We start from the raw sequence: 24,107 nt of genomic DNA on the forward strand, positions 1-24,107 counted from the left end.
AGGGGTGTGGGAAAGGGAGAAGCAGGCTTCCTGCTGAGCAGGGATCCCGATGTGGGGCTCGATCCCAGGGCCCTGGGATCATGACCTGAGCTGAAAGCAGACGCTTAACGACTAAGCCACCCAGGCGCCCCTAAACTTCACTTCTTGATGGGAGGAATAACATGTAAGTTAGAGGCCGAGAAGGAATTGTTGGGACCATCTTTGCAGAAATCCTACCATCTATGAATTTTTTAACTGAGTAGTAATTTTCCCTCCTTAATCCACTGTTTGAGTGCCTCTTACCCAAATCCCTGCCAGCGCTGTGTGATCAATATCTTAATTTAGCCAACTTGATATGTTAAGAGTCTACTAAAAATGGGATGCATCAGGTGCGCCTGGGTGGCTCAATTAAGTGGTTCCTTTCTGCTCTGGTCATGATCCCAGAGTCCTGGGATCAAGTCCCGCGTAGGCCAGCTCAGCAGGGGAGCCTGTTTCTCCCTCTCCCTGCCACTCCCCCTGCTTGTGCTCTCTGTCAAATAAATAAATAAATAAATAAATAAATAAATAAATAATATATAAAAAATAAATAAAAATAAACAATTAAAAAATAAATAAATATAAATAAATAAATACATAAATAAAAATCCTTTAAAAAATAAATAAAAATGGGATGCATCATAAAATAGGGGTGAAACAGGTTGTATAATTCAGCAAAGAAAAAGGAAAAAGAGTAGATGAAGCGACCGAATCGATCTTAATTTTTGGAATCTAATTCATTATTTTTGTTTTTCTGTATGTTTGAAAATTGTTATACTGAATTTGAAAATGGGAGGTCTGGCTGAGCAGGAGTATTAGCTTCTTACAAGAAGCCTGTATCTTCAATGAATCATGGGACACTACATCAAAAACTAATGAGGTACTGTATGGTGACTAACATAACATAATAAAATTAAAAAAAAGAAGTCCGTATCTTTTCTCCGTCCACATACTTGGGCAATCCGGGCAGACCCAGGTGCAATGAAGCCATGAGCGGGGTTGGTGAAAACACCATAGCGTAGGTCTGGGATATGAGTGTGTGACCAAACGTTAGAATCGGAAGAATACGTAAATGCGTGTGAAATCCAAGGTACCTGACGTGCTTAATAAATCTAAAAACTGCAGAGCTTTTCTGGACTTGGGTATGAACGACTTTATTATACTCACTGTCTTACCTATTCTGAACCTCCTCGAGACATCACCCCTTGCACCTTTACTTAGACCCTTTTCGTGCTCGTCTGTGCCTCGCACTTCTTGTTGCCAACGGTCCGCAGCCCCAGCTCCTGTCAGCCCTAGGCGGACCTTACCCAACCGAAGCATCCGCGGCCCTTTCGGTCTGGTCACTCTCCTCCCCTCCCGTCAGAGTACGCTACGAGGCAGCTCCGCCCACACCCGCAGCTAGCCCAAGCCCCGCCCCCGGGTCCTAACGCGAGGACCCCAGAGGGGCTGTCCGCGGCTGCGCCGGATTCACTCTATCCTGCTGCCGGTACAGACAATCACCACCCCGGTCTGCGCTGCGGCGCGGCCCTCTGGCCTCGGGAATTCAGCCGCAGGCTGTGGCCGGTCGTTCGGGAGTTGCAGTCGCTGCAGGCGGTGGAGAAGGCGGTCCTGACAGAGGCGCTCTCAGGGCTCCACCATGGCGGCGGCGGTACGCGCCGCTGGCAGCTTCCCTGCGCTGTGTGCCCTGCGGGCGGGTGAGAGCCGGGAGGCTGGGAGAGGGGCTCTGAGCGGGGGCGGGAGCGGGGGCTCGCCCGCGGACTGCAGATGCACGGGCGGAAAGAAGCGACAGGACGCTGCCCCTGGGCCCATCATGCTCGGCTCCCGTCCTTTCCAGAGCCGCTGTGTGACCTTGCGGGCTTCCGCGCCTTCTCTGGATCGCAGGGCTCCTGTCTGTAAAGTGAGGGTGGACTGGACGCCGTCCAAGGCTCCTTCCAGTTCACCAAACTTCTCGTGCCTGCTTGGCTGAGAGGCGCGGGGGACTGGGAAGCATGCATCGTCCTCCCGGCGGGCGTGATGGCGATTCATTTGGTGGTGGGTTCATGTGGAGATGTCGATGTGGGTTCGAGGCAGGTGGAGGCAGTCCTCCAGCTTGAGTCGGATAAGGTTAGTCATTTTAGATTCCGGGCTGATCAGTGTCATTATTGAAAAGGAGGATGCTTTGAATGTCCGTGGTTTTGCTGTTAAATTGTCCTTTCCCACCTTTGTTGGTTTCAGCCTAAGGAGGGGCAATCTGCTATATATCCTTTAGCATAAGGTCTATCTCTGTGCTTCATGATCGACTTGGCCTTTTTTCTTCGCTCTATTTTATTGTAAATCCACAACCCAGCATTCGTATTTCCGAAACCCAAAGACCTCTAAAAACCGAAGATTTTCTTGTAACTAATTTTGTTGGGAAACTTAACTTGAAATATTTGGCAGAAAAATCTGTCCTGAACATTCTTCACCTCTGTCCGTGTTGTGACCACCTCCTCCTTTTTCAAGGCTCCATTCAAATAGCACCTGTGGCACTTACAGCTTTCCTTCATGAGCTCTTACTGTGTTCCAGGGACTATCTTAAGCTCTTTATGCTCTTCCTCACTTCATCTGCACAGTGCCTTTGTGAGATAGATGCTTTATTATTCCCATCATACAGATGAGGGAATCAAGACACGGAGGTCGGGAAATGTGTTCAAGGTTACACTGGAAGGGGGTCAGGTTTTTGTACCCGTACCACTTGGCTCCAGAGCCTGGTTTTTGTTTGTTTGTTTTGTTTTGTTTTTTCACCCACCCCCTTTTCTGGTATATTATAAACTTTTCTTTTGGTAGCAGCTTTATTGAGATGTAATTTACACACCATATAATTATCCTCTTAAAGTGTACAATTCAGTGGTTTTTAGTATATTCACAAAACTATACAACCATCACCATATAATCAACTTTTAGAACATTTTCATCACCGCAAAAGTATGCCCTTTGGCTATCATCTCCCCAGTTCCTCATTGCCCCCAGCTCTGGACAACCACTTATCTTTCTCTATCTATAGTTTGCATATTCTGGGTATTTCATATACTATGTGGTCTTTTGTGATTGGCTTCTTTCACTTAGCATAAGGTTGTCAAGATTCATTCATGTTGTAGCATGTATCAGTACTTCATTCCTTTTTATGGCTGAATTTCTGTTGCAGGTACATACTACATTTTGTTTATCCATTTATCAGTTGAAGAATATTTGGCTTGTTTCCACCTTTTGGCCATTATGCCTGATGTTGCTATAAATATTTGTGTGAAATATTTTTGTTTCTCTTGTGTGCAGACCTGGGAGTAGAATTGCTGGATCAAATGGTAATTCCATGTTTTAACTTTTTGAGGAATGGCTAAATTGTTTTCTCACATAGCCGCATCATTTTACATTCCCACCAGCAGTGCATGAGGGTTCTTATTTCTCTACATTCTTGTCAGCATTTGTTATTATCTGTCTTTTTGATTATAGTCATCCTAGTGGGTATGAAGTGATAATCAGTTTGTGGTTTTGATTTGCATTTCTCTGGTGGCTTATGAACATCTTTTTTTGTGTTTATTTGGCCATTTATAAATATTCTTTGGAGAAATGTCTGTTCAAATCTTTACCCATTTCTACGGTTGTCTTTTTCTTAGTGAATTGTTAGAGTTCTTTATATATTCTAGACACAGGTTCTTTGTCAGATATATGATTTGCAAAAACTTTCTCCCAATCTGTATGTTATCTTTTCACTCTCTGAATATAATGTCCCCTTGAAGCACAAAAGTTTTAAATTTTGGTGAAGTCTGATTTATCTATTTAATTTTGGTTGCGTATGCTTTTAGCATATCTAAGAAACCAAAGCCAAATTCAAGGTCATGATGATTTACCCTTAGGGTTTTTTCTAAGCGTTTTATAGTTTTTCCTCATAACTTTAGGTCTTTGATCCATTTTGAATTGATTTTTATATATGGTATGAAGTAGGGCTCTAATTTCATTCTTTTGCATGTGGATATTAGGTTGTCCCATTACCATTTCTTGAAAAGATTATTCTTTCCCCACTAATTTGTCTTGGTACCCTTTTCAAAAATCAGTTACCAGTAAATGCTGTCAGAGCCTGTTTGGAAGCACTGTTCTGAGTGAAGTGGCTCACAGTACGGTTGCAGCCTGGTGCCACTGGGGCTTTGGAGGAGAGAGGAGAGCAGAGGGCTTAGGGGGCACTGTGGGAATTAGGGAGCCTTCACCCAGAGGTGATGTTTCAGGAGAACATGTCAGAGACTCAAAGGGATTGAAGAGCAGAGTGTGTTCAAGAATGACTAGAAGTCTGGTTTAGTGAAAGAGGGTGGAGGGGGTAGTGGTGGCAGGTGAGTCTAATGTGGAAGGTTGGGACCATGTTGCAGTCCTGTAGGCCATGTTGAGGAGTTTTGACTTTGTTTTGCAGGCAGTAGGGAGCCAAAGAATGATAAATCGGGCCTGGGAAGTGACCAGGCGTGTTATTTTAGGAAGACCTGCCTGACAACGGAGAATTAGGGGAGCAGCAAGACCTGCTAAGGGACTATTGTTATCTTGTGGCTGAGGGATGGCGCCTGAGCAAAGAACGGACAGTAAGACCATGGGAGAGGATGCAGCTGTTACATTTTTGAGGAGACTTTATAGGGCTCGGTAACTGGTTAGATGTGAGCATGAAGGAGAAGATACGATGTGATGTTCAAGTGGTCATGGGACCTGGAAATGATTCATTTACTTCTCTTGGTTCCTTTATCCTATAGATACTAATATTCTTTGGGTGTTAAAAATGTTCCTTTTAATGTAGAAATGTATCTTAAAAGAATTTTTTTTTTAATTTACAGGTCACATATGGTCCAGACAGCTTTACCAAAACACCTTTCCAACAGCTTCCATTTTGGCATTGAAGACTGTTCTCAGCAACGGTGAGATTCGTTTATCCAACTGCCTTTTCTTATAAGATCTAATGCTAGAGTACTTTATGTAGGCATAAATGTAAATGAACAGCACACATTCTTTATAGTGGAAGTGCATAAGGGCTAGAGTAGTTTTCAAGTTTTTTTTTATTATAGTTGTTATACTTCAAGGCTTTAAAAAAAATAGCTATGATTTTTGGAGTAATAACTGTGTATCAAGCTTGTAACATGTTATATTGGTTAATTCTCACCAGTTTTTATGAGGGGGTTTCATTTCCATTTTGCAGATGATGGAGTGAGTCTCTGAGAGGCTTAGTGACTCGCTCAAGATCACACAGTCAGTAAATGGCAGGGCTGGGTCCAGAGCTATCTGGGTACTGTGATGCATCCCAGTAAAGCTGTGTCTTTGCAGAGGTCTTTGCTCCTACACTGACACAGTACAGGGCCTTCTCTTCAGTTACTCTCCAGAAGGGAAGGAAGCCCGCCTTTCCTGAGCCCATGTTGTGTTTGTGGTCAGTGAAATGCCTTTTCCCATGGTTAAGGCAGAACTGAAATCTCATTGTGTCCTTGACCTTCTGGAACTCTCTGTGCTGAACTTTACTTTTAGTCTTAACTCCCTTTTATCTTGTTAACCCCATTTGTTGAGATGCCTTCATGCCTTGCTTGAGGGGTCCAGAGCTTACCTGAGCTCTTCCCTTTATTTGGGTGACTCATTCATTCATAAACTACTGACTCTGCCCTTAACTGTGAGCCAGGTAGTATCCGCAACCTGAGCTGCTGGAGGGCCTGCAGAAGGCTTCTGTGAGGAAGGCCATAGGCTGGCCTCACTTCTCAGAGACGTGAAAATAACTGCTGTCACTCTTTGGCTTTCTGTTCAAGCCCAGTGCCCTGAAATCAACTTTATTCTCTTCACTTTTCCTGTGGTTAAGGCAGAATTGAAATCTCATTGTGTCCTTGAGCTTTTGGAACTCTCTGTGCTGAACTTTACTTTTAGTCTTAACTCCCTTTTATCTTGTTAACCCCACTTGTTGAGATGCCTTCATGCCTTGCTTGAGGGGTCCAGAACTTACCTGAGCTTTCCTTTCTCCCCTTCCTCACTTTTGTCATAGTGACTAAATTCTCCATTGAAATACAAAGCTGGAGTGTGTGCACTGTTTGTGATCAACATTCCCATTTCCTTGAGTCCCTGATTCTTGTCACCTGCCATCTCTCTCACAGGACACTACCATCCGTGGGATTGGTCAGATGGCTGCCTCTAAGACATGGCTATTTGAAAACACTTTCTTATGTGACACATGCATACGGTTAGAAAAATTCCAAAAAAAAGCAAATCTCTCCTACTAACCACAAACACATCAGTTTTCTTCCTCAGAGGCAACTGCCGTGACCAGTTTCTTATATATTGCTTCTGAAATTAGTCTATAAAGTATATTCATGTTCCCTCCTTGTTTTTTCAACACGAAGGGTAGGGTGCTCTACTGTTTGGCACTGTGCTCTTCTAACCAGACCATTTACAGGTCTTTCCACACGGGTACCTTGCCTGCTGAATACAGCAGAGGTCACCATTTGCCCAGAGGAACAGTGCTGATCATGGGGTTGTCAGGGCAACATAGCGCCGTGAGGACCCCGGGAAGGACAAGTCTACTTCTTTCTTTAGACAGCTGCATCCATTATGTGGATGAACTATCACTTCTGTAACGAGGATGGGCAGTTACCTCAGCGGTCTAAGTTTTGATTTATTTTTTAAAGAAAGGCTGTCCTCAAAATATGACTCTTAAAAATTCAGGATTTTAGTGACTTATTTGCATCAGGAATGATTAATTATTTGGTGCTGGCAATACTTTTTCACAGGCATGGGTATCTAACTCGGAGTTTTATTCCATCTACCTACAGGCCCTCTGGTGTCTCCAGGGACCAGAGACAACCATCATTTCAGCAGCTTGACCTGTGCGCCACAGACACAATGCTTGAGTTTTTCTCCCAGTAATTTGATGGGGCAACAGTATAGATCCTATAGTTTCTTCACTAAATGTACGTAGCCTGGCCACAAACTTACCATTTCGTGAAACAGGAAAATAAAAGGTGCTTTTGTATCTTAATTTTTCTTCTTTCTTTAATGAATTAACACATTAGAAATTAGTATATGATGTGCTATTAAAATAAAAATATTCCTCAGTGTACCTCCTAGAATTATCTCACATACTACCGACTGTACTTTGTATTTGTACTGTACTTTGGGGCGCACTAGTTTACTTTAATCCCCTTGTTTGGGGCACCTGAGACCTAAAGAGTATTGAATTGTGTCCCAAATCCCTGCTGATTTAGATTCATGACAAGAATATACTCCAAGTCTGTTCTCAGTTGCACTTTTAGTTGGGGAGATAGTACAAATCAGGAAAAGTTAATTTTAACTAGACATTGTTTTGCTAACACTACTCCTACTTGCAGTGGTATTTGAAATAGTCCAATCTGAACTGAAATTAGCTTGTAATAAATAGAGATTGATTTCAGAACTCACAATTAGGCAAATTAAAAGAAATTAGAATTGGGGTGCCTAGTTGGCTCATTTGGTGGAGCATGCAATTCTTGATTTTGGGGTTGTGCATTCGAGCCCCACGTTGGGTGTAGAGATTACTTAAAAAAAAGAGTTTCTGTTTTTTTTAAAAAAAGAGGATTATAAAGCCAGTTCATTTTAGATTATTTGGTAAATACAGAAAGTCAAAAAGAAGAAAATGACCTGTAATTCTACAGTGATACAAGTGAAGCTGGCCTCTTCTGGCCTTTTTTATTCAATAGGGGACCGTAGATCATTGCTTGGTAATTAAAAAACCAAAAAACCTGTTTCATTACAGTGACAGCCGATGAGCTTTGGAAAGGCGCTTTAGCAGAGACTGGAGCAGGAGCAAGAAAAGGAAGAGGCAAAAGAACTAAGAAAAAGAGAAAAAAGGATTTGAACAGGGGTCAGATCATTGGTGAAGGTAAGCTTATTTATAAAAAAGCTAATGTGTCTTTTAAGGTTTCCTTCCTAGTTTTATAGAGATTTTTATAGACTAGAAGCCTCATACATTTCTCAAGAAGGGCATTAGGGTCTGTAGTTTTAGAGTTCAACCAGATGGCCCACTTAATGCCCCATGATTCTGGGGGAAGAAAATCCCATAGAAAGGAATTCGTTCAGTTTTTCATTCAACAAGCCTTAAGTGCCATTGTGTCACATCTTCTGCAACAGTCACTGCCTTCAAGGAGCTTATGATTCATTGAGAGAGATGGCAAACTTTATCCGTAAAGGGCCAGTTAGTAAATATTTTTAGCTTTAGTGAGTCACTAAAACTCTGCTCTGTTCCAACTATTCAGCTCTGCCATGGGAGCTCAAAAACAGTCCTAGGTAATACATGATCAAACTGGGATAGCTGTCTTCTAATAATACTTGACAAAAACAAGTGGTGGGCAGGGTTTGGCCCCTGGGCCTTAATTTGCCAACCGTTGGAACATATGATTGTTCATACTTGTGTTTTTTGAAGAGTAAAAATAGTACAATGTACTTGAGTCGATATTTTGTGCTATGGTGGCTGACAAATTATCCTTTATTGTAATAGGCTTCCAGTCATAAAGAAAACACTGTTCACTGCACTTGCTTGTCTATTTGAATGTTTTTCTCTAGTGACTCACCTTGTATCTTATTTTTTAACGTTTTTAAAAGTTACGACAATCGTATTACATATACCGTCTCAGTTAAAAATTCAACGATTATAGAGAAATCTAAAGTCCCCTTGATGCCCTTTCTATCTCTTCCAATCCCAGTTGCTGCCCCCAAGCAAGGCATTGATCTCATTTTGATGTTTCCTTCTGACTTTTTAAAATATTTTTATATACATAAATACCCTCAAAAAACCATATATTTTCTTAAAAAAATTAAATTATATCATGGTATGTACTGTCTTATAGTTTACTTTTTTCACTCAATAATAGGTCTTGGAAATTGTTCCATATCTGAATCCATATTGCTACCTTACTCTTTCAGTTTAGTAAAAAATATTTCATGGGTTGAAGATGCCATAGTTCATTTAACCAGTCCAATATTGCTTTACATGTAGATTGTTTCCACTCTTTGCCTTTACAAGTAACACTTCAGTGGCCCTCCTTGTCTAAGCACGCTTATGCCTCGTACTTGTATAGGAGTGTTTCTCTAGGTAACATCATGAAGTGGAATTACCAGTTACGGGGAAGGTACACTTAAAATTTTAATAGACAGTGCCAAGTGGCCTGCCAGGTGATCGTTAGTTTAAGCTCTGTCCAGCAGTGTCATTGTCTGTACACCCGTTGCCTGCCATTTTAACATTTAAGAAATGAATGATTTTTTTTAAAAATTCTCATTAATGTATTTTTTTAAACCTTCAGGGCGTCATGGCTTCCTCTGGCCTGGTCTGAATGTCCCTCTTATGAGAGAGGGAGCTGTGCAGACCATTGCCCAAAGAAGCAAGGAAGAGCAGGAGAAGGTAGAGGCTGATCTGGTCCAGCAGAGGGAAGAGTGGGACCGGAAGAGGAAGAGGAAGGTTAAACGGGAGCGAGGATGGAGCGGAAACACATGGGGAGGCGTCAGTCTTGGCCCCCCTGACCCTGGTCCCAATGGAGGTAGCAGAGTCCTGGTGTTGCTTCCCTTTGTGATAGAGAGAGCACTTACAGTTCTAGAATTCCTTAATAGGATTTTATTTATTTGTCTGTTTAGATTGCCTTTTTCTAAGAAAGGATTTGAGCATTATTGGAATAATTTCACATTATTATTCAGTTGTAGTTTATGGAACTCTAGAGGCCCGTAACCAAGAAGTGTTTGACACATAGGAAGCAAAGTACTGGCTTTTGGCATCCTTACTGTGTGGCTTCTCAGAACCTTGAATGTGGTAGTATGCATTTTGGATCTATACAAACCACTTGTAGGATGCAGTTCCCCAGAAACAGTTTCCCCTGGGGTACCTATAGAGCAGCATGGTTTGGGAGTGCTGTTTTGATAACAGAAGGTAAACCAGATAGTTGTCGTTCAGCTTTATAAAAGCATACATGAAATAAAAATTGATAATACTTATCAGGCCAAATTAGAAAACAGTCCTCTCCCCTAACCCCATTCCAAATATGTAAAGAAGTAAAAATCCATCTGAAAAATTCACTCTTGCCAATGAGTAGGAGAGGAAGAAATAGACAAGAGTTTGGCTACTTTCTCAAGTTTGGCTTAAAGAGGAGAGGAGGAGTTGAGATGGAGAGATTCAGGTGAATGTGCTTAGAATGGAGCAAAATGCTTCAGTTGGGAGGATGAAGGTATGGGTTGGAGAGAGAAAAACCCATAAACTAAATCCCTAATGAGGGCCCAGATCCAGAATGGATCAATGGGTTAACTTGTGACTACAGATTCAGGGGAGCCTGTGCGGTTGGTAGTGGAAATGTGTGCGTGCTGGGGGCATGGTGTGTGAGTGCTGTCTGTCTGGTGGCTTCAGTTAGTCTATGAGGAGGAGGTGGGGTCATCTGTTGAAAGTAGGATGGGGGCACTGATGAGCGTGGCCACCAGAATCTTTTGATGAAGAGGCAGGGTATCTGGGACTGGCTTCAAAATTATCCAGTGGAATAGGAGTTAAGAGTTTAGAGAAAAGAAAATTGGCTATGAGTTGATAATTATTGAAGCTGGCTAATGGGTATGTAAGATTTCATTTTGCTGTTCTCTCCTATTTTTTATATGATTGGAATTTTCTATAGGAAAAATAAATAAAACAACACAGAGAGTGTTTGAAATGGCTGCTGTGGTGAGTAGAAAGAGATCTAGAAGGACATAAAACGCCAGTGGGCAGCAGGGAGGACTTGATTGCGTTGGAGACCATGAATCTTTAGTGGCCCACATGTGTACTGTGCTTTGACTTCTCTCCAGCAGCACCCAGCAGGCCAGGTGTGGCCAGACAGGCGCATTGATTCTGGCCTGGATAGCAGGATGGAGAGAGAAGAGGGTGAGGGAATTGAGGACATTTGCAAGATCTGGTAGAAGTGATGGCTTGTGGTGTCTTAGCTGAGTGTTAGAGGCTGTGAATACCAGAGAGGGTTAGAGGGAAGGGAAGACAGTGATCAAGAGTCTGGAGGTGCTGGGGAGCTCCAGGAACCATCACCATGCGAGTTGTTGGGTGAGAGAGCTGGAAAGGTGGGATGATGCAGTCAGGGAGAGGGTGGCGGAGTTTATGAATTTAGTGTAGGAGCAGTCACTGGTGATGGACAACCAGGGAGTAGCACCAAAAGATCTGAGATTCTTTCTCACTTAAAAATCGGTGGTGTTGCCTGTGTTGAAAAATGATTTCATGCACTAACTGTACAGACATTTATCTGTGTGCCTGCTTCTTTTCTCTCTACAGAAACATATGATGATTTTGATACCAGGATACTTGAGGTAGGCATGCAGAATTAAATACCCCGTTGAGCCTTTGGAGAAGTTGGGGTGGGTGGAGTGGGAATAGCACGAGAGGAACCATGAGGAAAGCTCTTTTTTTTTTTGTTTGAGAGAGAGAGTACAGGGTGGGGGAAAGGGGGAGACAGGCAGGGGTGGGCAGAGGGAGAGGTATAGAGAGGATCTCAAGCAGGCTCCACACCCAGCGTAGAGCCCAATACAGGGCTCAGTGTCGTGACCCTGAGATCATGATCTGAGCTGAAATCAGGAGTTGGATGCTTAACTGATTGCAACACCCAGTGCCCCTGAGGAAAAGCCCTTGATGCATGACTTTTTCTGAGACAGAGAGCTGATTTGGATAAGGAAATAATGACATTTTAATTTTAGTTACTTGATACTGGCTCTCCTGACTGCTGCCCTTTATGGGGGCTACCAGTTGCGGTTTCATGACAAGGCAACCTCAGTGGTATTGTTGAGAACAGAATTTGGAAATTACTATTAAAATCCTCCCTCTTAAAGCTAAAGTAGGATTAGCAATCTATCCTTGAATCCTAAACAAGCTGTATTTGGCCCTCAGTTCAGGGAGCAGAGGGGAGGAACCATGGGGCAGGGGAAGAAAGCTTGAGTTGCTGTGAGTGCCCAGCTCTTGATGAGGGCTGTTTGTGGGTCCTTGAAACTGAAGCCTGTATCAGGTAAATTTCAATCACTCTTTCCAGGGCACTTCCTAAGAGAGTGAGCTTCCCTTTGAGCTAGTACCACATACGTGGTCAGGGTTAAATACGATATGGAAAAACCACTTATTGATTTTGTGATCGGATATGTATATTCTTTCATCATTATCAGTAATTTAAAATATGTTTACAAGCATTTTATGTCTTTGGGTCCCAGTTTATACCTTTTGGAAGTAATCCCTTTGAAAAATTCTTGTATCCGTGGGTGATTTCCTGTAAGATTATCCATGGGTGTGGACTGGAGCTCCCTTTTCCTTTAACCTTATTTTATGGGAAAGGACTTGCTATGTAAGCAGTTAAAGGTAACAGTTTGATAATTCCTGGCCTTTTAAATACACCAAAAAAAAAAAAACCCACAAAACAAAATAAGCAAACAAAATAAAACATAGAATTTCCTGTAGTTTAAAATAAGCAAGTATTTCCAAATTTTGTATTATCAGGTGAGCCTAATCCTTAGCATAGAGATCCAGTCGTATCCTAATTCTTTCTATGTACTGCATTTTCATTCATTTCTAAGATGCACATTTTTTCATATCTTAACATCTCTGATAATTGGGATATGTTATCAGTCAGTTATAAATTCTTTCAAAGTTTAATCAGCAACTCTCTTCCTTTGTGAAATTCATTAAAATAGTGTATATTGAATTGCACAGTTTTGAATCCCTTCAAAAGGTATCTCAGTCCAACCTTCTAACAACCTTATGAAATAGGAAGGGAAAGTCTTATGTCCATTTCACCACTGAAGAAATAGTGCGGAGAGAGGTTTCCTTTGGAGAAAGTTTGCTGTTGGTGCTCATGACTTGGACGATGATGTAGCTGCGTGGCATGGGGGTGTGTGTGTAATGAGGTCACTCTGGTTCCTTACTTCAGAATATTCTGTTCTTTTTTTTTTTAATTTTATTTTTAAGTAATCTCCACACCCAACGTGGGGCTTGAACTCAACAACCCCGAGATCAAGAGTTGCATGTCCTGCTGACTGAGCCAGCCAGGTGCCCCCAGAATTTTCTTAAGGTGTAATATATATGAAACATTTTGTCTTTTAGGTAAGGAATGTTTTCAATATGACAGCAAAAGAGGGAAGAAAGAAATCAGTCCGTGTCCTGGTCGCGGTGGGGAACGCCAGAGGAGCTGCAGGTGAATGGGGTGTGGTATGCGGTGCTGGTGGTGGAGGCACAGGACGGGTGTGGCCTGGGCTTGGCTCTGGAGTCCGTGGGTTCTTGCTGCGGGCCAGACTCTTTGTACAGATTAAACCTTTTGAGTGGTTTGGGTCCACGAACTTTGTGGCAAACCCATAAAATCCCTTAGAGGAAAAAGAACAGATCTTCCTCTACCTGCCTTTTCCATGGAGAACAATGGATATTTGAAAGGGTTTAAGACACTCTTGTATTATGTATAATAGTGAAAAATTAGGGGGGAAAAGCCACTAAATGTTCAACAATAGGGACATAGTTACAAAAAAGAGTATAACCACACATTGTAATATTCTGTAGCCATTAAAGAAGAATGGAAAATTACTTACAAAATAATGCTAAAAATAAGCAACTAAAAAAACTTCACAGAAGACTGTATGATATGTCAATTTTTGTTTTTTTTTAATGTAAGTTATGTTTCTATGAAAACAAAAGACTAGAAGGATATACACTGAAAAAAGTTAGTGTTTAATCTAAAGGTTTGTGCATCATTTAAATTTTCTTCTTTATACTTTTATGTAAAAGTTTTCCAGTGAACATCTGGTTTTGAAGTGTATACATGGATGCATTAGCGAAAGAAGCTGGAAAACTTCCTATTTAAACCCATACTGACACTGTCAAAACAAGTCATCTCTGTGATACCATGTTGCCAAAAGAAACCACTCTTAACAGTTACTTTTATATCTTCCAGAAATTCTGTATTCATATATCACCATTTACCTTTTAAAAAAATTTACACAGGGCGCCTGGGTGGCTCAGTTGGTTAAGCGACTGCCTTCGGCTCAGGTCATGATCCTGGAGTCCCGGGATCGAGTCCCACATCGGGCTCCCTGCTCAGCAGGGAGTCTGCTTCTCCCTCTGACCCTCTCCCCTCTCATGCTCTCTATCTCATTCTCTCTCTCAAATAAATAAATAAAATCTTTAAAAAAAATTAAAAATAAATAAAAATAAAAAAATTTACACAGAGGGATCAGAGTATATCCATAATTTTGTACCTTGCTTTCCTTGCTTAGTATTATGCCCAGAGATCTTCCTTTAGTAGCATAAACAGATTCCCTCTCATTCTTTGTACTGACTGCATAGTGTTCCATTGTGTGGAGAAACATAATTATTGTAACCTTTTCCCTTTTGGTGAATGTGTTATTTCCATTTTTTACCACTTATAAAAACCAGTGAGCTCCTTGTATGTGTACTTTGTTGTACTTTTCCAAGTATATCAATAGGGGAAGCTTCTTGCAGTGAAATTGCTGCCTTAAAGTTATAAGCATTTTAAATGTTGATAAGTGTTGCCAGATTGCCCTCCCAAAAGGTTGCGTCAGTTTACGTTCTACAGTATCAACACACCCTGGCCAGCCCTGGGTATTATCAAACTTCACTGATTGTCAAGCGTATCTCTTAGTTTTGATTTGCATTTCTTTAATTATGAGATTTTGGACACCATTTTACATGTTTATTGGCCATTATTTCCTTTTTCAGATCAGTTAGTTTACATGTTTTACCCATTTTCCTGTTGGGTGATGGTTCTTTTCTTAACTGATTGGTATAAGCTCTTTCTAAGTTAAGGACATTAGCCCTTTATCATACATTTAACTTAGTTTTTAATTTTTTTCTACACAAAAGTTTTAAATCCACAGAAGTTTTAAACCTTTCTGTAGCAGCTTTTTTTTTTTTTTTGAGAGAGAGAGAGAGGGAATGAGCGGGGGAGGGGCATAGGGAGAGGGATAGAGAGAATCATAAGCAGGCTTCATGAGTGTGGAGCCTGACTCGGGGCTTGATCTCATGACCCTGAGATCATGACCTGAGTTGAAATCAAGAGTTGGACGCTTAACCAACGAAGCCACCTAGGTGTCCCTATATAGCAACTTTATCAGTCTTTTATCTCTTCTAGTTTTGTGTCTTGTTTACAAAGCCTTCAGTACAAGTTCACTTGTATTTTCCTCTAAGACTTATATGGCTTAATTTCTTTTGTTTAAACTAGGGATTAGGGGCGCCTGGGTGGCTCAGTCGTTAAGCGTCTGCCTTCGACTCAGGTCGTGATCCCAGGGTCCTGGGATCGAGCCCCGCATCGGGCTCCCTGCTCGGTGGGAAGCCTGCTTCTCCCTCTCCCACTCCCCCTGCTTGTGTTCCCTCTCTCGCTGTCTCTCTTACTCTGTCAAATAAATTAAAAAAAAAATCTTAAAAAAAACCCAAAACACTAGGGATTAAAATCTACAGCCCCTTTTGTCCCGGGTTCTCAGATGGCTTGCATTTCTTTTTTCTTTTTTTTTTCTAAAGATTTTATTTATTCATTTGAGACACAGAGACACAGAGAGAGAGAGATGGCCTGAGCAGTGGAAGAGGCAGGAGCAGACTCCCCGCTGAGTCAGAAGCCCGATGTGGGGCTCGATCCCAGGACCCTGGGATCATGACCTGAGCTGAAGGCAGACGCTTAACCATCTGAGCCACCCAGGCGCCCCTCAGATGTCTTGCATTTCTATCTCATGGAGCAGTATTGCTTTATATTACTTTCCTATGTGTAATTTAAAAATAAAATACATTCTTCAAAGTAATTAACGTAATAGCAAATAATGGCAACATTTCTGTTAAATTGTGATAAATTTCATTTCATAGGGTTAAGCATTCACAAACTTAGAATTGTTGATTTTATTTCCTGGTTAATTGAAATCTGAATTGCATTTGAAAGTTCCAGTGAAGTCGTGGTTTTACTCTATAGCAATATATATTTTTCCCCAACCTTTCTGGTTATTTTAATCTATTTTAAAAAATGTTCAAGACTATTTATCTTACTAATTTAGAGCATGGTTAGTTTTTTTTAAAGTATATTTAGTTTTATCTAGAGATTTATAAAAGGTAGTGTTATATACCTAACCTTGGATTTCATAGATAATTTCAAATGTAATCTTTCCCAAATGCCCCAAAACAGGTGAGTCTCTATAGCCTCATGTTTTTGTTTTTGTTTTGTTTTGTTTTGTCTTAAGTTTTATTTATTTAAGTAATCTCCACAACCCAGTGTGGGGCTCAGACTCACAAACCCAAGATCAAGAGTCGCATGCTCTTCCAACTGAGCCAGCCTGGTGCCCCCCTATGGCCTCATGTTTTATCATTTGTTTTGGATAACAGGTTTTCTGTGGGCAGAAGACAAATGAAATGCTGTGCAGTATTGTAGGAACTGACACTTGAAATGTGGTGAAAGACATTGTGTGCCAAATTTATGCCCTTTTTCATAGTTTTACTTTTTTTTTTAAGGTTTTGCCGTTGGGAAAGCCACTGATCGGATGGATGCTTTCAGAAAGGTATGTACATTTTTCTTTTGTTGATAGTAAAAGATCAGTGGGCTAGTCACCATTAGAACTGCAAAAAAAAAATAACAATGAAAATAAGAACCTTCCCCTGAGGCTTCCTGTCAGAAGTTACTTATCTCCCCCAAAGCAGCCTTAGGAGCACCTGTTTTCCGTTGGTTTTAGCAGACTTGTGATTGCTGACCAAAAGTGGGAGACAGCTGCGAAGGTTGGAACTCTGACAGGATGTTCAAAGATACTAAGGAATTATTGTTAATGTTTTTTACGTGTGATAGTGATACTGTTACAAATTTTTAAAATTAAAATCCTTAGCTTTTAGAAGTATATAATTTTTGTGTAAGTGTGAAATTTTCTGGAATAAAATATTTTATGGAAGCTGTTTTTTTTAAATCTCCAAGAAAATGTAAATTCCATCAATAGATTTAAGAAAACTATTTTCCTTCTTTCTTTCAGGCGAAGAATAGAGCAGTTCACTATTTGCATTATATAGAACGATACGAAGACCATACGAGTGAGTGTTCATCTTCTCTTGTAAAATTTGCAGGGTTACACTTGTTTCATTAAGTGTGACAGTTTAGCTCTATGGCTATCTTTGTGTTTCTCTGCTGGTTATCACGTTCTGGACAAATAATTGTATAAAATACAGAAACAGATTTTCTCCCCTGAGAAGGTTAGTCATGAGTGAAATCAGAGTTTTGTCACTCATCCTTGGCCGGTGTGTGCTAGCTGCTTAGGGTAGTATTAGTTGCACTGTGGTCTTTACAAGGGCATTAACGCTACACACCTAATCCTTCTTATGTTTATGTTTTTACCCTCCAGTATTCCACGATATTTCTTTAAGATTTAAAAGGACACATATCAAGATGAAGAAACAACCCAGAGGTAACCAAAAATACTCTTATAATTTGTTAAAGATAAAGCAGAGAAATTATCACAGATCCATCCTCTCCTCTCTTCTTAATCACATGTATTGAACTCCCTTTTGAAAACACCAAAAAGGAAAGGCCTACGTTAGATGTAAGCAGGCCGCGGCTCTCAGGGAATAAAAAGTAGTCGGCCTACTCGGGCTCCCATGAACACAGGCATGTTCCAGGGCAATTCTGGGTGGAAAGAGCACACTCTGAATGGGAAAGCGCAACTGAGTGAGTCGTTGGGTTTGGATGAGTGGGGCCATCAGTTCCTCCTGGAGAATTATTGATAGTATTAGGTGGCGGACTCTTATAGCTTCTTCGGTTCCAGTCATTCATCCACATCATCAAGTATCGATTGAACACTGTGAGCTGGGTGCTATGCTAAGCTCTGGGGATGCCGAGGTGGACCTTCCTGTCCCGTGGGAGAGCAGGCAGGCAGAGTTCAGGGTCACGGAGCTGGGGCAGTCATGCCCAGTGGACCCTGGGTATAGAATTCTTTGAGCACTTTGATTTGTGTTTAGCCTGTGGTTCTATAGTAAAAATGATACTCTAGGTATGTCTTAAAAAGTTTGGATCAGAAAAAGATAAAATATCTAAATTTTTCATGTCAAAGCTTCTCGTATGTGGAAATAAATGAGGAAGAAAAAGCATCAAATTCAGTACTAATTGTGCACCGAGAGAATTTGCCTTTGCTTTAAAATCATAATCATTTATATACTTAATAAAAACCTTTATTTTTATTAGAAAGTATTGAGTCGAACACTTAGATGTCAAGGTTTCTTGACTTGTGCTGTTCCCGTGGTAGCTGGGACCCCAAGTGGCTCTCGAGCACTTGAAAGGTGGCTTCTGCCAAGTGTCAAGTATACGCCAGATTTCAAAGGCTCAGTCTGAAAACAAAGAATGTAAAATATCTCAACGTTATTATTGATTGCATGTTGAAATGATAGTGTTTTGGGGATATTGGGTTAAGAAAAGACATTACTAAAATGAATTTTACCTCTTCTTAAAAAATGCGTTGATGAAAAAATTAAAAATTCCATAGATGGCTTGCATGTATGGCTTATGTCCTACTTCTGTGGAACAGTGTTGGTGTAGATACATTTGTATCTGAAAGATTTTTGAAAGATGGCTGAATTGTTGAAGTTTGCTTTTTTTATCTTCCCTGTCTCCTGAAGCTGTATTTTTCAGGTTTCTGTATAGTTGAACCCGTTCCCTGTGCATTGGGGTTAAATATTCTGATCTTGAAGCTAAAACAGTAGGCTGTGTTATAGACAGCAGTTCCTAAACTATATCCCTGTGCATTGCTATTTCTGTGAGGAGATATTAGTAGGTGTGAACTCCAGAAAGAGTGCCATGTGGGAAAACAGTTATGGAAAGTAAGAAAAGATGCTTGTACATCTTTGGGATTGTTGCAGTCTTTAATGCACTGCTCTGCGATGTGAATCTCCCCGGCGGGGGGGATGGAGAAGGCGGTGTTCGCAAACTGATTTGACCATGGGACGCTTCTTCCTTGGCTGATTTGACCATGGGACGCCTCTTCCTTGGCTGATTTGACGATGGGGCGCTTCTTCCTTGGCTGCAGCCTGATGTTTAATGCCTCACGCAGCACTGCCAAGCATGTCCCATATCACACCACACACACACACACACACACACACACACACACACACAAATTTAACTTTCATTAAACAAGGGTTTTAACACAGTGCCTGCCTGGAAGTGTTCACAATCAGAGTACATTCAAATAATTACCACAGGACTGTGACCACTCTTACATGGATGTTTGTATATGTACAAAGCTGGCTACCAAAGTTTGGGGAGTGTCGTGTGTGGTCCAGGGACTGTGCAGTCTACCTGCCTTCCCTCAGGAGCTCAGCATCAGCTCTGCTGAGTAGGTGTGGTGGAGAAGGGAGGCTCTTGCCTGGGATCATCCGGTGAGCAGTAGCAGGTTAGAGTCTGCCTTCCAGGCCCTTCCATGATCTGCCTTGCACCCTCTTTCGTGGGCACCAGTCTCTAGATGTGTGTGCATTTATACACATCTGTGCATGCATGCATTTGTTCACACATGGACACTTGTTCTGTGTGTATAACTCCGCACAGAAGGACAAACCACCCTGTTGTTGCCTGTCTTAGCTACCCTCTGAGGTCCCTAGTTTTCACATGATCTGGCATAGCTCTGGGATCCACATTTAATTGACTCTTTCAAGTAGAAGGGATGGTTCTATGTTAGGTGCTTGGATCCAAATAGAGTTTTTATATACATATATTGAATTACCATTACCAACTGGAAATTAGAAAGCCAGTAATATAGAGTGATCCTCTACCTTAAAGCACGGAGGTGTGTGCTGAGTTCCTTATCTGGCTAATCAAAATGTGCGTATAAATTTGGGCTGTCTTTCTCTCACTGCTACCTGCATTTGCTGGGTACTGATCTAGGCTCTGGGAATACAGTAGAAATAATTTCTTAGCCCTCACAGAGCCCGCATTCTACTGAGGGGAAACATCAGATAAGCAAGTTCCACTAAGTGCCTGAAAGCAGCAATTAAGATGCTGTGTTTTGGAGGGAACGGAGGAGAGGGTGTGTTACCAAAGCCAAGAGAGGAGTTTTTCCAGGAAGAGGAAGAAGGTCTTGGTGCAACTGAGCAATTGAGGAGGGTGAAAACAGATGTGTCCCTCTATTCTTAGCCAGCTCAGGCCTGGGGGGGTCAAGAACTTCCACGCATTTCTCTTAATCTTTATAACATCCCTGTTTTTTTGCCCCCATGCTTAAGAAATGTATGTTTATTATTTCTTTAGTCTTTATAACATCTCACTTAAATCAGGGTCATTATGGAAGTAAGTTTTCCAGGGAAGTGATGAATCCAGAATGTGAACCAGGGCCTCCCAAACTCAGAGCCCAAAGCTGTGTGAAAGGCAGCAGGGTGACTGATGGCGTTTTTCCTTTTCTAGGCTATGGCCTCCGCTGCCATCGGGCCATCATCACCATCTGCCGGCTCATTGGCATCAAAGACATGTATGCCAAGGTCTCTGGGTCCGTCAACATGCTCAACCTCACACGGGGCCTCTTCCATGGGCTCTCCCACCAGGTAACCTTCCCTGGGTTCTGAAATAGAAATTCTTGTTCATATTTCAGTTGTGGGCACTTAGACCGTGATGTCCTGGGAGCCCCTTGGAGTTGCTGTCCCAGCGCCTCCTGAGCACTTGGGCATTTCTTTGCTGCCTGTGGCTGCATCAGTTTAGTCGATCCAACTGGAGAGTTAGTGCCTGAAAATTACCCTTTAAAAAATACTGCATGGCTGTTCTAAAGTTTTGAAATGAAATATTTCTAAAAGCCAGTAATTATAATCTGTATTTTATTATGAAAAGAATTTATGCTTGTTCTACAACTCTTACAGTATAGAAATGTAAAGTAGAAAGAGAAAGGCTGTTACCTAATTTAGTCCTTTCAGTTGGGACTAGAGTGAAGCCTTTCCACTCGAGAGCACCGTCTTCAGGAGAAGCACAGCCGGTTTTCATGTTACCCGCATAGGTCATTCAGACGGACACCCGAGCTAGAAGGAACTATGAACATTAAAGATTTTATTTATTTATTTGGCAGAGAGAGACACAGTGAGAGAGGGAACACAAGCAGGAGGAGTGGGAGAGGGAGAAGCAGGCTTCCCGCAGAGCAGGGAGCCCGATGCGGGACTCGATCCCAGGACCCTGGGATCATGACCTGAGCCGAAGGCAGATGCTTAACGATTGAGCCCCCAGGTGCCCTGAACTATGAACATTAAAATGCCGAGTTATTTCTCTGCAGAGCTGAGAGCCCTGGGCTGCCCCCCAGCCTGGGCAAGGCGCGCAGTCGCTCTGCTCCACAGCGGAGAAGCCCCTCTTCCGGGGCTGCGCTCTTACCTGCTCCAAGGGCTAGTCTGTCCTTTGAAGGGATGGGTAGACCTTAGCAGCTGGATGAGTGGAAAAGACAGCCAGATTTCAAGAGATTCAACTTTGACAATCTTCCTGATATTTAGAAAGAGTGATAGCTGGTTTTGAGTAAAGTGGTCTGTGGAATAATTATCCGTATCTCTGTGTAAAATAGGAAGATTAATTGGAAGAAAAGCTTTGGTTGAAAGATCCTTTGCGAACAGTTGTGTGTATGTGTTGGTACTATCTAAAATATGCTTCAAAAGCACTTCTAAATTCATATTTCTCATTAGAGGTTTGTTTGATGTAACTAAGGTATTGGTTTTAGATAGGTATTATTTATGATCAAGTAGACTTGTTCTTTTATGTAATTATTTTTTGTTTGTTTTTTACAGATTTTATTTATTTGAGAGAGAGAGTGTGTGCACGAGTGGGGGGAGGGGCAGAGACAGAGGGAGAAAAAAGGCTCCCCGCTGAGCAGGGAGCCCAAAGTGGGGCTTGATCCCAGTACCTGGAATCATGACCTGAGCCGAAGGCAGACGCTTAACAGACTGAGCCACCCAGGTGCCCCTGTAATATTTTTGTTTTATGTTAGTACTTTGAATTTTCTGATATGATTACCATGTATCATCTCTTCTAAAATGCCATCAACTATAAAATGTTGCATTATTTGGGGCGCCTGGGTGGCTCAGTCAGTTAAGCGACTGACTCTTGATTTCAGCTTAGGTCAAGATTTCAGGGTCATGAGATTGAGCCTCACATTGCTCTGTGCTGAGGGTGGAGCCTGCTTGGGATATCTACCCGCCCCGCCCCAACGCACATGTGCTCTCAAAAATAATAAAAATAATACATAAATAAATAAAACGTTACATTATTTCATGTGCCACTCAAAAAGAAAAAGAATGTCACCAATTTAAGCAATATGCCATTGATTGTAAGACCCATTAATTTAAATTATTTTGTTTTTATGAAATAGCTCATTTTTCTAATTTCAAACTTACATAGAATTAGAATAGTACAAGATGGCCATAGAGTCTGGAAACATGAAGTTGGACATACCAGCTATTTTAATGTACTATCACTAAGCCATCTACTAAATTTATTTGCCTTTTTCCAGACTTCTGTGGCTGCTGTCTGTAATGAATCCGCATGGCCCTCTCACCAGGGTCAGCAGTTATAAGCTTGTTGCCAACCTTTGTCTCTCAGCACCTCCCCCATGCAGCCCAGTTGTTTTGAACCAGGTCTCAGACATCACCTTGTAGCATTCATAAATATTTCAGTATGTATTTCTAAAAGATAAGGATTAAAAACTACCCCCCACTACTATTATACCTAAAAGTTAACAGTGCCGCAGTATCATTAATTACCTAGGTAGTGTTCTTAGTAATGTATCCATTTGTTTGAATTTTACAAAAGTTTTTTGCATAATTCGTTTGAGTTAGAGTACAGCAAAGATCAATACATTATAAGTTCTTGCCATGTCTTTTAGGGCACTTCTAATCTGTAGGTTTCCCCTTTTTTTTTTTTTTTAGAAACTGGGTTGTTTGTCCTGTAGCTTCCCAGTGTGCTGCGAAATACTCGTGGGTTCTTAATGTCTTCTCTCCCTGCATGTCCTGTAAAACAGTAGCTAGAACTAGGGGCTTGATGAGATTCAAGTTCAGTTTTGGGCATGGCATGGCACATAATTGGGGGGGTTTGGAAGGCAAGAGCCCAGAGACCAGGGCCCTTCCTCCATTCCAGTGGGGAGTGGGGAGATGATACCATCCACTCTAGGTACTGTGGTTTAGCTGCAAGATACATTACCCAGAATCCTCTGAAATGGAAGTCCCCCAAGTGGTACGTGGACGTTCCTTTTCTTTCAGTTACAGATGTTTCTCATCGACCTAACCTGGCTTTCTCAATTTGATCTTGCCCAGGAAACCCATCAACAGTTGGCTGATAAGAAGAGTCTCCACGTTGTAGAATTCCGGGAGGAATGTGGCCCTCTGCCCATCGTGGTGGCCTCCCCTCAGGGAGTCCTGAGAAAGGATCCCGAGCCAGAAGATGAGGTTCCAGACATCAAACTGGACTGGGAAGAAGTGAAGGCCGCACAGGGAATGAAGCGCTCAGTGTGGTCGAATTTAAAGAGAGCTGCTACCTGAGCTTCCCTTTGGCCTCGTACAGCTGCAGCAGCTGGTCCTGTCTAGCACCTAGAGGAGGCTCAACCCCTCACATGTTGGAATGTCACTTTCTTTTTAAAGGACAGGCCAACCTTCTTTATTGACAAATAATAAATAACTATAGCTTTAACTTTTTGAGCATGTGGTATATGCTAGGAACTGTGATAGGAACAGTACATAATATAGTTTCAAGGCGACTTTATTTTATTTATTTATTTTTTTAAGATTTTATTTATTTGATAGAGCACAAGCAGGCAGAGTGGCAGGCAGAAGGAGAGGGAGAAGCAGACTTGCTGCTGAGCACGGAGCCTGATGAGGGACTCAATCCCAGGACCCTGGGATCATGACCTGAGCCGAAGGCAGATGCTTAACCGACTGAGCCACCCAGGTACCCCTTCAAGGCTACTTTAAATATTCATTTAAACTAGCAAAAGTAAATGAATTAGGAAGACAGGGTTTATAGCCTGATCCAATAAAAAATAATATGCAAAATAATTGCTATAATATTTATAGCTAATATATATTAACTTTGATTTGTCCAAAATGAATGTTATTAACTTCATTTTACAGAACAGTTAAGTACTTGACT

The 24,107-nt window shown here is 41.6% G+C and overlaps 1 protein-coding gene across 1 annotated transcript; it reads left to right on the forward strand.

The window, feature by feature from the left end:
* The first annotated feature begins 1,482 nt into the window (after positions 1–1,482).
* MRPS5 (mitochondrial ribosomal protein S5) lies at positions 1,483–23,648 on the forward strand. Its single transcript, XM_028117239.2, has 12 exons — positions 1,483–1,709; positions 4,842–4,922; positions 6,807–6,944; positions 7,766–7,891; positions 9,309–9,542; positions 11,294–11,328; positions 13,100–13,190; positions 16,493–16,539; positions 16,999–17,056; positions 17,365–17,427; positions 20,406–20,542; positions 23,276–23,648. The coding sequence occupies exons 1-12, from the start codon at positions 1,652–1,654 to the stop codon at positions 23,498–23,500; spliced, it is 1,293 nt and encodes a 430-aa protein (XP_027973040.1). The 5' UTR covers positions 1,483–1,651; the 3' UTR covers positions 23,501–23,648.
* Positions 23,649–24,107: the final 459 nt, after the last annotated feature.

This window comes from Eumetopias jubatus, unplaced genomic scaffold (genome assembly GCF_037043125.1).
Source record: "Eumetopias jubatus isolate StellerSeaLion01/CBP00866 unplaced genomic scaffold, mEumJub1_p1.0 scaffold_9, whole genome shotgun sequence".
Taxonomy (NCBI): Eukaryota; Metazoa; Chordata; class Mammalia; order Carnivora; family Otariidae; genus Eumetopias; species Eumetopias jubatus.

Coding starts and splice junctions, on each gene's coding strand:
- MRPS5 (XM_028117239.2), top strand. CDS start 1,652: ATGGCGGCGGCGGTACGCGCCGCTGGCAGCTTCCCTGCGCTGTGTGCC. Junction 7,892..9,308: donor GGGTCAGATCATTGGTGAAG/GTAAGCTTATTT, acceptor TTAAACCTTCAG/GGCGTCATGGCTTCCTCTGG. Junction 9,543..11,293: donor TGACCCTGGTCCCAATGGAG/GTAGCAGAGTCC, acceptor TTCTCTCTACAG/AAACATATGATGATTTTGAT.